Source organism: Phyllobates terribilis, unplaced genomic scaffold, assembly GCF_046119375.1.
Source record: "Phyllobates terribilis strain yellow unplaced genomic scaffold, ASM4611937v1 Scaffold_2__4_contigs__length_985480577, whole genome shotgun sequence".
NCBI classification, from domain to species: domain Eukaryota; kingdom Metazoa; phylum Chordata; class Amphibia; order Anura; family Dendrobatidae; genus Phyllobates; species Phyllobates terribilis.
Window position 1 is genome coordinate 914,575,726 of NW_027362762.1, and position 16,120 is coordinate 914,591,845.

At 41.6% G+C, this 16,120-nt stretch overlaps 1 protein-coding gene across 2 annotated transcripts in view; it reads left to right on the forward strand.

Annotated features, from left to right (window-relative positions):
* The window catches only part of NCAM2 (neural cell adhesion molecule 2), a 578,411-nt gene that overhangs the window by 266,894 nt on the left and 295,397 nt on the right, over positions 1-16,120 (forward strand). For both annotated transcript variants that reach the window (XM_073668266.1, XM_073668267.1), the window contains exons 3-4: positions 3,172-3,378; positions 5,779-5,922. In XM_073668266.1, coding sequence (XP_073524367.1) covers positions 3,172-3,378; positions 5,779-5,922 — 351 coding nt within the window. The remainder of the gene's footprint in view (positions 1-3,171; positions 3,379-5,778; positions 5,923-16,120) is intronic.

Here is a 16,120-nt window from a genome sequence, read left to right on the forward strand (position 1 = left end):
GATACGGAGATAAAAACCAGGACATCATTAACGTCATCGAAAGTCAATAGTCATAGTCAAATATTTCCGATTTTATATTAACTTCTGAGGGAGTATTTATTTTTATCCTGCATTTGGGGGCATTAATCGAATAATGGAATTATTTGGGGAGAATAGAAGATACAATTTCCATGCTTTAGCAATTAATTGGAGTTCTAGCTAAGGAACCCACACTGATCTAACAGTTGTTACCTATTTAGTAGAAAATAGGTTTTAACCCTCCGTCACATACAATATCGGTTCTAACGAGTTCACATACAATGTGACTGTCAGGCGCAGGCTTGAAAAATACCTATAATATCTAATGTTTGCAATTTAAGTGCTCTAAAAGTGATCAGTGACCTTCATAGGGATGTAATAAAAGAGACTACACATAATCAGGTGCAAAAAAAAACCATTTACTTAACATAAAACTAATAACTCTGAAATTCAAACATTTCAAAACTCTCGCCAAATAGTCCCCAGTTCGACTCTGTCAAAAAACTCTACAAAGAAAATTTATGGAAACAAACTTAATTTTAAGGTACCTTAAGTACTATTAAACACATATTTAATCAGAATTAGATCCTGAAGTTTCCCCAGAAAAATTACACTTGCAGAGCAAAGAGCAAGAATTACACATCATTTTTGCATGTGTCAGGCAGATTGCATTATGACATTTGTGACATTCATAATTAGAAAGCCTTCTGATTCCGCTTTCCATGGTGCAGGTGGTGCATCTCCTTCTTTTGGGAGGTGGTGCAGGTGGTGAATTTTCACAATCATCTTCTGGGCGGAATCTTTTGAGCTGAACTTGAAGGCGAGAGGGGATACCGATTGTTTTCATACTTCTCCTGCGTAGCTCTCCAAGCACTAGTTCATGGGCCAGTTTTTTCAGATAGAATCATCTACGGAGTGGTTCAAGCTTGTTTTCAAGGTAAATGACTTGTGAATTTATACCACCCAAATTCAACATAGCAAAAAATATGACCATTGGCCAGCGTTTGGTGTTTCTGCTGACGTTGAAAGTTGAGCACATCTGATCCGCTGTATCAACACCCCCTTTGGTTGCATTATAAAATGTAATTATCTCCGGGTTTTTTTGTGCCTCAGTCCCAGGATCGATGGCATCATCATCATGAAGTGTTGATAGAAGTACAATTTTTTTTGCTTGTGGTACATAGGAAACCAAAACCTTTCAATTATGGAATGCAAACATACTGCTGTACTGTTGTCTCCCTTTCACACTTACAAACTGTGTAGGCAATTCTTTTTTATTTTTTCTTACAGTTCCGACATATGAAAGCTTCTGCATTTTCAGATAATCAATCAGATCACAATTTGAAAACCAATTGTCAGCTGTTATATTGCGACCCGATCCAAATAAGGGCTCAGCCAGTCTTTTTACAACATCACTGGGTTTCTTGCTGACACAGTAACGACCTTCTGGTTGTTTTCCTGCATAAACTTCCAGATTGTAAGTGTAGGTCTTACTGGCATCAACAAGGGCATACATTTTTATTCCATATTTGTTAGGCTTTGATGGAATATATTGACGAAAGGCACATTTACCACGAAAACCAGGGAGCATTTCGTCAATAGTGAGATTCTCCCCAGGGCAATAGCTTTTTTTACAGTTTTCAACAAATTTTTGGAATATATCACGAATTGGAGCAAGTCGGTCATGTGTTTTACGTTCGGTTCGGGTAGTTCTGTCGTCAAACCGAAGGCAACGAATTAGAAGCTTGAATCTGTTTATGGACATAACAAGGCCAAATTTTTCAACTCCATCCCCATCCTTACTCCAAAGTTCCTCCAAACTTTGTCTATTTGCCCTATAAGCTCCTGCAAGGTATAATAATCCAAAAAAAGCACGCAGTTCTATTTCATCTGTGGCCTTGATGGTTCTGTTGCAGATGAACTTGTCCTTTATAATGTCTATATATTGGTTGGTATATGTGACAATAGAGTCCAGAATGTCATCTGTGAATAAACTATTCCAGCATTCAACTGCAGTTTTTGCATTACTTGCAGTTCCTATAACTGCAGGAAGGTGAGTAATAATGTTTTGAGGTTCCCTACGTTTTTTCTGGAGTGGCTTCTTGTTCCATTGTTTTTTTTTATCTTTTCCCATATAATAAGATTCTACATCTTCATCCTCATCACTGTCACCATCTTGCTCTGTTTCAGAATCCACTTCACATACTTCCACCTCATCATGAGAATCAATCTCACTTTCCTCTCCTAAATCCTCATTCAATGTGGGGTCTGCATCATCTAACAGCATGTTTGTTACTTCCTCAACATCAAGGTTTTTTGATAAATTGTACATTTTTCTCTCCATTTCAGCAGATAATGTGAAGCAAGAGAAGGAATATGTGTTAGGGAACTACTGTATATGCCTGAGCAGCACACTTTCTTTTTTAATCTGCCTTATTTCTATGAAATATCCTCACACTTTGTGCTATACATTCATAAAACAAGCTAAATAAACAATTGTGATGAATAAAAACATAAAATACCAACCTTATTGAGTGTGACGTGTTCACATACAATGAGCCTGAGAGATTAGCGCAGTTATATCTGTCCTCCTGAAGCTCTGCAATCCAACTGTGGTATGAGGTTTCACATAGCTGCTAGAGACAGGAGACTACCTGGAGGGAGGGGATTTCCTCACAATCTGGTGAGGAAGGAGAAATGAAAGTAAAAGAGATGTGCCTGTCAGGCCTATTGTATGTGACTGAGGGTTAAGATAATGCATATTTTCAACATAACTGAGCAGTGTAGCTGTGAATTCAGCTTTGAGGTGAAATAAAATAAATGAAAACAGGTGCATGATCTGTTTCTCTACCTCTTTCCCTGTTCCTCTCCCATCTTCTCTCTATAGACTGCATTATTTTTTCCTGAAATCTGTACATGTAGTGAGGTGGCTGTCATTTTTGTTTTTGGGCTGATTTTACAGGGAGAATTATGAGTTCAGGATGAAGGGGGAGTAAAATTATAGATATACAGTACTACAAAGTTCGTTATATCTGCCTCTACTATTGATTTATGTAATGTTTGTTGGAACATTGAACCATGTAAAAAAAAAAATTGTTATAGGATAATAAAATAAGTGAATTAAAAATGTATGAAATTATATATTTTTAATAGTTTTAGGAGAAGCTGAAACAATTGACTGGTATAATCCGCAAGGAGAGAAGATAACATCAAATCAGAGAGTTGTGGCACAACGAGAGGGCACGAGATCATGGCTCACTATATACAATGCCAACATAGATGATGCTGGTATATATCGTTGCCAAGCTACTGATTCAAAGGGGCATACTCAAGAGTCTACAGTTGTTCTGGAAATTTACCGTGAGTATTTTTAAAACAATGTCATTGTCATATGTGATTACTGTGCTGTAGCTGAAAATTAAATTTTTTTTTGTAAGTTTGTGCTATTTGCTGTAGTAATCCATCAGAGGTTGCTGTGTTCGGGTAAGATGACACCATGTGATGACCATTATTAAAAATTAAGTATTCCCTTTGGAACTTTAAATGGAATCTGTCAATAGGATCAACCCTCCCAGCCGACTATATGAGAATTGAGGTAATAGAAAGCTGAATAAAATGATACCTTGATATCTGCGATCCAATATATTATTCCTAACAAATCATAGTTGTTCTTAATATGTAAATGGAATGTTAAGATCTATGGGCCGGACATAGATCTGCCTGAGAATCTGCCTCCAGAGTTATTTTAAATGAAAGGAGGAGTTATCAGTGTGAGACATGTAGATAAGGATAGCTGACTGTCAGTCATTACATGTCTCACTCTGGAAATGCCCCCTTTCATTTTAAACAAACTCTCTGGGAGATCTTAACAGTTAATTTACATATTAAGAAAAATATGTATTTCTTTGGAATAAGATATCGGATCACAAATATCAATGTATAATTTTATAGAACGTTCTATGACCTGCGTGCCCATATAGAAGGCTTAGGATGGTTGACTGCCTTTAACAAAACTATTGAAACTATTTCTTACCAAGCTTATTCCAAAGACATATATCTGAAGGAACAACACAGTTATATACAAATGGTACTGTATAAATGATCAAGTGTAGCTATATGTTGTTTTTAGCTTTATTTGACCTCTGGGGATCCCCATTGATCTAGATAATAGGTTTACAAAATGGCCTGTTAGACCGGAATATTGGCTACACATGTTCTATTTATTGTGCCTGGGACTATTGAAGATAGTTGAGTACAATGTTTCAGCAGTTCCATAGTTAATGGACCTGATTCATCAAGACTGGCTTTTGTTCATGACATTCTTGATAAGAAGCCATGCTGGAGTCAGACGTTCCTGATTCAGGAACACTGGATGAGTGGTGTGCACCTCTGTGCGTGCCTCAACTCAAATCCTACTCTAGCCCCTGTTGGAGTAAGATAGTAAGATTTGTGGAATAGTGAACGTCACCGCTCATCAAATTCATGTTCACCGCGCCCCTGTCTTGCCCCAGCTGTGGCCATTTCTGGGTTGCGCATACATTTTGGGACTCTTCAGAGCTTTTACATCAGAATTCTGACGTGAAAGCTTTGATGAATTGGACCCAATGTATGGAGTTGTGGCATGCATGCATCACAACTGCTCCTTTCTAATGGGCTATTTCAGAGTGCTGTTCCCAGAATCATTAGAAGGTCCTAATTTTGACACCTCCAGTGATCAGCTTTGGATAAGTGATAACTTGATTATATGGGAATAACCCTGTAAGTTTATGGTGACAGATTTGGGGTAATTTAACACAAAAATGGCTTCACTAGACTCTATAGAAAGCAAACAAGTATAGTATATTTCAGTGGTTGTGAGGTCTTAAACTACAAGTCTCCAGTCCCTCTATGGGACTGTAGATTTGTAAATCTTCAGATCAGGTGGTCCATATGCTGCGAGGATTCTCCAGTGTTATTACTTTGGGAGGAGGGAGCATGACCGCAAATATTTGATTTCCATACATGCTGACTAGACTGTATCCGGCCTCAATCAATGGAAGTGTATTGAGCAAGGCCGGATACAGTCTAGTTGGAATGTGGCCGGAATTATGCAAATTGTATACTTGCAGTCACATGATCGCTCGCTGCCAGTTCTGGCACCAGAGAATCCTGACAGCGAGTTATGTGCTCGATGTGAGGATTCAAAAGTCTGTAGTCAAATAACTGCAGACTTGTAGTTTTAGAAAGGACAACCCCTTTAATATTAATATCTATGATGTCTGCCATTTAGCTAGAGCAGTGTATTCAACAAATATTCCTCCTACTGCTCCTGTGGAAAAATTAATCATCATAGTACTTACTTTGAAAAGTACAATTAGTTTGTAGTTTGCATTTTTTGTTCTCTTTTATGCCACTTTTTTGATTCCTCTATTTTCTGCAAACGGAACAAAGTGCCAAAGTGGAAAACCCCTCCCAAAAAACAAGACAAAGAAAGGATGATAGATTCTAAAATAAAATAAATCAATACAGAAAAATGCTTAATCAGAGCCTTCATCTACCATGTCATTTATAGGTGTCTGATTCTGGGGTAGAGGAGCCAGGGTGTGACTTCTACCTCTGCACACCTATAGTTAGACTCCTTACTCCACCACCAGGCAGCCTCCACCTCCAAGTTTCTTTCAATTTTTATCAGATATCAATATATGAAATTTTAATTAAATTGTATTTTTTTAATGTACCTTATTGGCAAGTGAAATAATATTAAATTTCTCTTTACGTTAGAGAAACTGACATTTGAAGAGGTCAGATCACCCCAGGAATTCCGGAAAGGGGAAGATGCAGAAGTGGTCTGCCATGTCAGCAGCTCGCCTGCTCCAATGGTCCGATGGTTGAGTAACGGTGGAGATGTAACAGACATTGATGACAGTTAGTATTTTGGTAACGTTTTAAGTTATGTTTTTCACCTGAGGTTTTAGCTTTTATTTCATCAGTTGTAGAATATTTTTTAATTTGTTCTTTATATTTCAGAAGTGATTTCATGTTTCGTCACTCGTATACAGACTGTTAGGAAAATGGTTTAAAATATGATATAAAGTGGATGCACAAAATGGTTTATTTTGAGGGGTGTTTGGTTTGGGGTGTCTGATTTGGAGAATCTATTCTCAGGAATCTATATGGAATACTAATTTATAGAGGAATCCCTCATGTAGGACCATCATCTACTGGCTACAGTTTAAAATGGCTGCAACAAAATATTTAGGTGGACCTGTGTCTACCATGGAGAACACCAAAGGTCCTTTGGGAACTATGAGTTTAAAGGGGTTGATCATTTTATCTTACTATTATAGGTTCTTTTCCTGTACATTTTAGTGCTCCCTACCACACAGCTCTTTTCTGACTACTGATGGAGGAGCATGTGACCTGACCTGCCCATCATCCTCATCCAATAGAAAAACAAGACAAATGGGAAAGCTGATATTTAATTGGTCGAGGCTGAAGGTCAGAACTGGTAGCATGCTTGTCCTTCAACTATCTTTTTGAGAAGAGGAAAACTGTGCAACAGATCCTTATTTATTGGTAAGTGACACAAAATCATGGCCAAAACACATATTTTACAATAAGGATAAGGTGGAAAGCCCCTTTAATTATCTCTTCTATGGTGGCATTGCAAGAGAACTGAACACATATTGTTGGCTTTCATAATAGACTATAGTTTAAAGATGGGGATCCCAGTAGCAGCACACACTCAGCTTATAATCGGGGAACCGCCCAACAAATATAATATATCCAAAATAGTTTACCCCTTTAGTGCCTCTTCTGGCCTTGCCTACTAATGATAGGTTTATGAAGCAATCTTCAAAATTGATTTTAATTTTTTCTGCTATACATTAGATGTAAAATCAGCCTACAGCTAAAATCCTGTGCTCAATTTTATATATACACATATATATTAGAGATGAGTGGATCTTTTCAAATTTGAATTTGCCAATTCACCAACTTGATCACATTTCCCCCCAAATTGGTTTTGCAGTGAATAAATTTGCATGAATCTCAATATTAGAAATCTTGTAATTGCTCAGAAAATACATGTGAAGAGAGAAGAAAGAGAACCCTGCTGATCATAAGAGCTTACACTCTACAGGAGAGAGATAGGACTCTGCTGACCAGAAGAGCTTACATTTTACAGGCGAGAGAGAGGACCCCACTTACCATGAGAGCTTGCACTCTACAGGAGAGAGAGAGAACCCCGCTGACCATAAGAGGTTGCGCTCTACAGGAGAGAGAACCCTGCTGACCATAAGAGCTTAAACTCTACAGGAGTGAGAGAGGACCGCACTGACCATAAGAGCTTGGATTCTACAGGAAAGAGAGAGGACCCCACTGACCACAAGAGCTTACACTCTACAGTAGAGATAGAGGACCCTGCTGCCCATAAGAGCTTACAATTCACAAGAAAGAGAGAGGACCCTACTGACCATAAGAGCTTACACTCCACAGGAGAGAGAGAGAACCCTGCTGACCATAAGAGCTTACACTCTACAGAAGAAAGGACCCTGCTGACCATAAGAACTTACACACTACAGGAGAGAGACTTACCCAGTGATTCTGGAGATGGAAAATTACTCTGCCATACCAACTTTGCTCAACTGGGAACTGCACATCTGTTATTTCCCAGGTACTGACAACCACTGTACAAGATATGATAATTCACGAGATCTCATAGGTGCAGGGCATAATGGAGAGCCCTACGCAGCAGCACAAATTAATGTTCGCTCACTCTCTGATTCTTCTAGAGAAGCCAAAAAAGGATATATGGTCAATAAATAGTGCAGTCATATAAAGATAATACAAAAAACTTTATTGAGAACACAAGTAGGTGTGCAGTGGCAATGTAGGAAACAGACGCACAAATAATGAATAAAAACAATTACAAGATCAAATTATGCACTGCTCAAAAAAATAAAGGGAACACTGAAATAAAACATCCTAGATCTGAATGAATGAAATATTCTCATTGAATACTTTGTTCTGTACAAAGTTGAATGTGCTGACAACAAAATCACACAAAAATCATCAATAGAAATCAAATTTATTAACCAATGGAGGCCTGGATTCGGAGTCTCCCCCAAAATTAAAGTGGAAAAACCCACTACAGTCTGATCTAACTTTGATGTAATGTCTTTAAAACAAGTCAAAATGAGGCTCAGTATTGTGTGTGGCATCCACATGCCTGTATGACCTCCCTACAACACCTGGCCATGCTCCTTATGAGGTTGCGGATGGTCTCCTGTGGGATCTCCTCCCAGACCTGGACAAAAGCATCCGCCAACTCCTGGACAGTCAGTGGTGCAACGTGGTGGATAGAGCGAGACATGATGTCCCAGATGTGCTCAATCGGATTCAGGTCTGGGGAACGGGTGGGCCAGTCCATAGCTTCAATGCCTTCATCTTGCAGGAACTGCTGACACACTCCAGCCACATGAGGTCTGGCATTATCCTGCATAAGTAGGAACCCAGGGCCAACCGCACCAGCATATGGTCTCACAAGGGATCTGATGATCTCATCTCGGTACCTAATGGCAGTCAGGCTACCTCTGGCGAGCACATAGAGGGCTGTGCGGCCCTCCAAAGAAATGCCACCCCACACCATTACTGACCCACTGCCAAACCGGTCATGCTGAAGGATGTTGCAGGCAGCAGATCGCTCTCCACAGCATCTCCAGACTCTGTCACATCTGTCACATGTGCTCAGTGTGAACCTGCTTTCATCTGTGAAGAGCACAGGGCGTCAGTGGCGACTTTGCCAATCCTGGTGTTCTGTGTCAAATGACAAGCGTCCTGCACGGTGTTGGGCTGTGAGCACAACCCCCGTCTGTGGACGTCGGGCCCTCATACCACCCTCATGGAGTCGGTTTCTAACCGTTTGTGCAGACCCATGCACATTTGTGGCCTGCTGGAGGTCATTTTCCAGGGCTCAGGCAGTGCTCTTCCTGTTCCTCCTTGCACAAAGGAGGAAGTAACGGTCCTGCTGCTGGGTTGTTGCCCTCCTATGGCTCCCTCCACATCTCCTGGTATTTGCTCCATGCTCTGGACACTGTGCTGACAGACACAGCTACCATTCTTGCCACAGCTCGCACTGATGTGCCATCCTGGATGAACTGCACTTTCTGAGCAATTTCTGTGGGTTGTACTGTAGACAGCGCCTCATGCTACTGTACCTCTAGAGGTGAGAGCAATGGCAAAATGAAAAAGTGACCAAAACAACAGCCAAAAAGGATGAGAACAGAGAAATGGTCTGTGGTCACCACCTGCAGAACCACTCCTCTATAGGGGGTATCTTGCTAATTGCCTATCATTTCTACCAGTTGTCTGTTCCATTTGCACAACATCAGGAGAAATTGATTCACAATCAGTGTTGCTTCATAACTGGACAGTTAGATTTCACAGAAGTGTTTTTGACTTGGAGTTACATTGTGTTCTTTAAGTTTTCCCTTTATTTTTTTGAGCAGTGTAGATAGTGACATGTTCAAGGGGAGGCTATTAGGCATATAGGCTCAAAGAAAAACATATGGCTATATACCTGTATAGGATACCACTGACGCAAGTTTTGGGAAATACCTTTGTCACTGATAAGTGTGGTGCCCACCCAGATATGTGTTTCACTAAATACCTGACAAAGGTATTTACCAAAACTCGCATCAGCTTGGGCGCCGCATTTATCACATATTGGATTTCCATTTTTTGGTTTCTCTAGTGCCTATACCAATTGGTCTAACTACCATTTCCAGCAAAAAATAGAAATTGGAACATCACACTTAAAAAATACAACGTGGGTGCAGGGCCTCCCATATAAAACATCCAGCCTTTGTAAAAATGTACGAGTGTCAGTCAATAAGTAATGCCTCCTATTTTTTTTCTCCTTTTAATTGGCAAAAAATTCAAATGCAATTACATACGTTGAAAACCACAACATTAACGATTAATTTGTCACATTTCAATATAATCTCCATCCATTTCCACAGTCTTGGTCCACCATTTAACAAGGGCATGTATTCCAGCATGGTAAAAAGCATTCTTGGGACCCACCGTGCACAAAGTTTTCGGTATCCCAGTTGTCCTATAATTTTCATGCCTTTACTGAGGCAGATAATGCCACACAATTCATCTGCAGTCACCCGGCGGTCACCACAAATGATGTCATCGATTCGCTGAATGTAGCATGGAGTCACTGCGGTTACTGGCCTGCCACTCCGCATTTTGTCAGTCAACGGTAATGGCCCTTCAGCTGTGTTACAGCAACGAACCCATCGTCTAACAGTACTGACATCCACTGTAGCATCACGGTACACATTTTTCAGTCTCTCATGAATTCGAATGGGCGTTTCACCCTCTGCATGCAAGAATTCAATCACAGAACGTTGTCTAATACGAACATCAATGTCAGCCATTGTGCAAACGGATACAGTCCTGCCACCTGTTTGTGCAGGAAGTTGCAATTGCTGTGGATTGAAGAAGAAGGTTTGAGGAATTGTGCCAAATTTGAATATTTAACATAACTACCTTATTTAAGGGGAAAAAAAATAGGAGGCATTACTTATTGACTGACCCTCGTATAAAGATAGAAAAACTAGGCTGCACTCCAATAGTTACCAAAGCAAGTGGACTTTATGTAGCAGATGTGGCGTGGGGACGTTTCGGTTCAAATGAACCTTTCTCAAGAAGGAAATTTGTTTTTAATTCTATCCTGTGCAGATCAGCCCGCTCATATCTAATATATATACATGTAATACGGTTGCGGTAAATTTTCCAAGATAAATTGCACCAGAGATTTGTAACAAATAATTGTCGTATATGTCTTGCATCAGATTGATAATGTGTTTAAACATGTTAAATTGCGACAAAACGTGTTCATCAGTCTGGTTTTAGTTAAAGAAATAATTCTGCAAAAACAGAAAGGATGAACATACCCTTAAACACTAAAAACTAGACAAAAATTAAGCGCAACTGCGGTAATATATCAGACTATTCATGCTATTCATGTTAGCTTTCACTTAACAGTTTGTTAATTAAATTTTCTCATCTTCGTTGTCTATCATTGTTTTAATTAGTTTTGGTTTCACAGGTTTCAGTTTGTTAATATTCCTCCCTGTGTCAATTAATTTGTACTTATCCACAAAAATGTAAAACATTCTATAAATTAAGCATTCTGTAGTATTTAAATAAAATCCTAAAGTAAACTTTATAGAATCAGGATATAAAAAAAACATATTTAGTTTTTTTTTTTTTTAAAAAAAGCTGATATTTGATATAATAGTGTCATTTCACACAAATGGGCTGACTTAGCTGTATGAGACACGATTCTGGCTTAATTTGTGCCCAAAAACACTGTCTAAGCCCTTTTTCGCACTTCCTTGTTGCACATAGAGTACAGACCAAAAGTTTGGACACACCTTCTCATTTAAAGATTTTTCTGTATTTTCATGACTTTGAAAATTGTACATTCACACTGAAGGCATCAAAACTATCAATTAACACATTATATACTTAACAAAAAAGTGTGAAACAACTGAAAATATGTCTTATATTCTAGGTTCTTCAAAGTAGCCACCTTTTGCTTTGATGACTGCTTTACACACTCTTGGCATTCTCTTGATGAGCTTCAAGAGGTAGTCACCGGACATGGTTTTCACTTCACAGGTGTGCCCTGTCAGGTTTAATAAGTGGGATTTCTTGCCTTATAAATGGGGTTGGGACCATCAGTTGTGTTGTGCAGAAGTCTGGTGGAAACACAGCTGATAGTCCTACTGAATAGACTGTTAGAATTTGTATGATGGCAAGAAAAAAACAGCTAAGTAAAGAAAAACGAATGGCCATCATTACTTTAAGAAATGAAGGTCAGTCAGTGCAAAAAATTGGGAAAACTTTTGAAAGTGTCCACAAGTGCAGTTGCAAAAACCATCAAGCGCTACAAAGAAACTGGCTCACATGAGGACCGCCCCAGGAAAGGAAGACCAAGAGTCACCTCTGCTTCTGAGGATAAGATTATCTGAGTCACCAGCCTCAGAAATCGCTGGTTAACAGCAGCTCAGATTAGAGACCAGGTCAATGCCACACAGAGTTCTAGCAGCAGACACATCTCTACAACAACTGTTAAGAGGAGACTTTGTGCAGCAGACCTTTATGGTAAAATATCTGCTAGGAAACCACTGCTAAGGACAGGCAACAAGCAGAAGAGACAAGTTTGGGCTAAAGAACACAAAGAATGGACATTAGACCAGTGGATATCTGTGCTTTGGTCTGATGAGTCAAAATTTGAGATCTTTGGTTCCAACCTAGAATTTAAGACATATTTTCAGTTGTTTCACACTTTTTTGTTAAGTATATAATTCAACATGTGTTAATTCATAGTTTTGATACCTTCAGTGTGAATGTACAATTTTCATAGTCATGAAAATACAGAAAAATCTTTAAATGAGAAGGTGTGTCCAAACTTTTGGTCTGTACTGTATGTGGTTCTATTTGTGTTTTTCTCATGAACACATAGCAATTATAACCTATGTGTTAGGCGTCGGTCTAGATTTGAAATGGGTCCAGGACTTTCTGTGGTCTCCCATTTCAGTCCAGCCAGGGCTGATGCTGCACAGCATCATCGTCAGCCTCAATGCATAGCTGGTCCGCGAGCGCTGTTTATCTCACAGGTGGTTGTGCCTAGCAATGTTAAGCCTGGGTTGCTGAGGGAGACAAGGCTTGTGGAATCTAAGTCCAGGATTTGCCGCACTGAGCATGTCAGGGACCGGGCGGATCATGATTGGTGTTCTGGTACCCACCTGACCTAGTGACCTGGCACCGCCTGATTGGTTCACGGGTAACGTCACCAATGGCGCGTCGGTGGGCAGGGCTTAGTCTTTAAAAGGCCCGCCCACAAACATGGCGACACGCCCAGATCATTTCAGCAAGTGATGCTGTTGTGTGGACAACTCTGTTCCACGTGCTCTCTAGTTGTTCACTCCGTGACCTGCCGATGCCAGAGATCGCTCGGCTAATTAGCACAGGTCGCTTAGGCAGGTTAGCTCCATAGAGGCAGGTTAGCTCCATAGAGGCAGGTAGCTTCGTCTAGCAGTCAGGCTCAGCCAAAGGGGTCACCTATCACCCCGAGCAGCCTGCAGGCGTCCTGTTCACGGCTAACGCCTGTCAGCCACGTGGAGTTGAACCCTTCAGCCCGGTAGCACGCCGGCTGGAGGCACGTGTACCCGTTGGCGTAGTCATACACGCATCCTAGCGCCGCCACTGTAGTCCCTGTGCTGTAACAGGACTACAGATAGTTTTTCTCTGCCTATCTCTCGTGCAGCTAACGTAGATAGTGCGAATTGCTATACCCGTTCCAGTGTGCAGAAACACAGAAGGGTTTTACATTTAAGTTGATTGCTTTCCTTTCCACCTGGAAAGTGTTCAGCAGCAGTCCACCAGGCTGCATCGTGGACCCCGGGGTCAGTTGCGTTCCATTATATTAAAGTTGTCTGCAACATCCCTCCTAACACTATGATTGCTATTCACATTTCCCTGTTTTTTCGAAGACCGTGTGTCCGTGCAAAACTCAAGGAGATGTTTTTTTCAAGCAGCAAGGGTGAAAAATACCAATACAAGTCTATAGGTCCATGTGCTGGCCACAATTAGAGCGAACCTGTCATGTGAAAAAATGCCATTAGCCTGCAGATATGGGGTTAATGTGCAGGTTAATAGAGTTCTGAACCTACTTGGCGCCGGCACTTAGATCCCCGCTTCCGGGAGGAAATGAACTTTATTCCTACTGGTAGCGTTTAGGTTTCAGTCATGGAGGTGGCGCGGGTTCAGACACTGCTCTGTGTATTGTATTGCTGAGCTGCCTGCTGTCAGTCTGTCAGAGGCACTTTTAAAGCTACCACTCTCCATACACAGAGCCACTCCTATGACTGCAACTGGAACGTTACCGGAATAAATAAAGTTCATTTCCTCCCGGCAGCGGGGGTCTAAGTGCTGGTGCCGGGCAGGTTCAGAACACTATTAATCTGCAGATTAACCCCATATCTGCAGGTTAATTGCGTTTTTCACATTACAGGTTTCTTTTATCATTGCAAATTTATTTACCCATCCATAAAAAACACTGATGACGCTGATGGTAAAAACAGACACACGGATCAGATGACATACAGATGACACACTGACCAAACACTGATGACACACGGATCCAAAACACTGATGACACCGGTTCCATTTTTTGCACACATAAAAAACACTGACATCTGAATGAGGCCTAAGGCTATGTGCACATGATTTCTCTTTGCTTCTGGCACAGCGACTGAGTTTTCTCAAGCGATGTCACTACTGGAAAAAATCTGCAGCTCTTTTTCTGAAGCAACATTGGAGGTGTTGCTGTTGTTCTTGTGGTGGCTTTGCTCTTTTGCACTACTTTGTTAAAGGCACTGCAGGATGTCAGCACCGAATGACTCTTCAAATCAAGTACAGGTGCTTGGTGCATCATGGCGGGGCCAAACAGTTCAGAGCACTGTCCCACCTGCTTGTTTTCCATCTATCTCCGCCCTTCTATCAATCAAAGAAGAGGGGGGAGGAGAGGGAAAACATGAAGTTAGAAGGTGTATATAAATGATTGTCCACACCTTAGTGCACCGAGGGCATGTACTTGGCTAGAACAGTCATTATGCACTGACAGGGTCCCTTTAAAGGGGTTTTCCCATGAACAAAGTTAATTTTAATCAACATTTTATTCAATACATCTTTGAACAATAATAATAAGTTCCACAATTAGATGTGTTTAAATAAACTGTTCTTGTGCTGAGATAATCTTATAAATGTGCCCCTGCTGTGTACTGTGTATTGGCTGTGTCTCACCGTGCAGGAACATGGTCTGATCATACCTCCTCTCCTGTGCAGGGGAGGAAGCAAAAGAGTATACAGACAGGACAGTAAGTGTAATGGATCAGGGTGGTGGAACCTCTGTGCTGCGGTGCAAGGAGGGGCCAGAGGGGCGTGACTAAGTATTTAATCGGCCCGACCAAGGTCGCACGGCGTCTCAGTTGACTCCGTGAACCAGGGAGAAACCGAGCAGAGGGACCAGGTGCCACTCTGGGACCGACCTTGTATGAGAGCAGGTGACTCCCACGGGTCAGAAGGCAGGGACTGACTGGTACAGCGGATAAGCTTCGGCAGGCATGCTCACGGGTGGTCCGGGTAGACAAGCAGGCTGATTAGGCAGATAGTCAGGCGAGCGTTCTGGGTAGGCAAGCTGGTGGGCACAACAGGTAGCTGGCAGGCGCTTCCAGGTAAGCAGGAAAGTGGGCACAACAGATAGCTGGCAGGTGCTTCCAGGTAAACAGGCAGGCGGGCACGGCAGGTATTAGGCAGGTGCTTCCAGGTAAGCAGGCGGGTGGGCACAGCAGGTAACAGGCAGGTGCTTCCAGGTAAGCGAGTGGGTTGAGCCCATAGACAGACTGGCGGACTGGACTAAAGACAGACTGTCAGGCTGGATAGTAGTCAGACTGGCAGACTGGACTGTTGAACAGGCTAGCGGACAGGACTGACTTGCAGAGGACCTGAGGGCTGATGGAAAGTAAGTAACACAAAGCAAGAACCTTGCACGGGCACCTCCATATTGGAGGAGGTGCCTTTTAAAGGGAAAGCCCTACGGCCATTGGCCGGGGACTTTTTAGGACGGAGCGCGCGGCCCCTTTAAGAGGGAGGGAGTGCGCACACCCTAAGCACAGAGCCAGGGAAGCTGCATGCACCAGCAGCAGCTGCAGGGAGGCCAGAAGACGCTGGAGCAGCACCGCGGCGGTATGGGGGACGACGTCTCTGCCTGGCAGGGGGCAGAGACGCCAATGCTACAGTAAGGGATCACAGCTGATTCTCTTTGTGAGGTAAAACATTTCCCTTCCTGTTTTTAAGCAATGTTTTACCTTAAAGAAAGAATTATTTGTGGTCCGATGCCATATTGTCTTAATACTCTCCCCCTGCCCTGTACGGTCAGACACAGCCATTACACAGTACACAGCAGGGGCAGATTCATAAGATTATCTCAGCACAGGAACATTTTATTTAAACACATCCAATTGTGGAAATTATTATTATT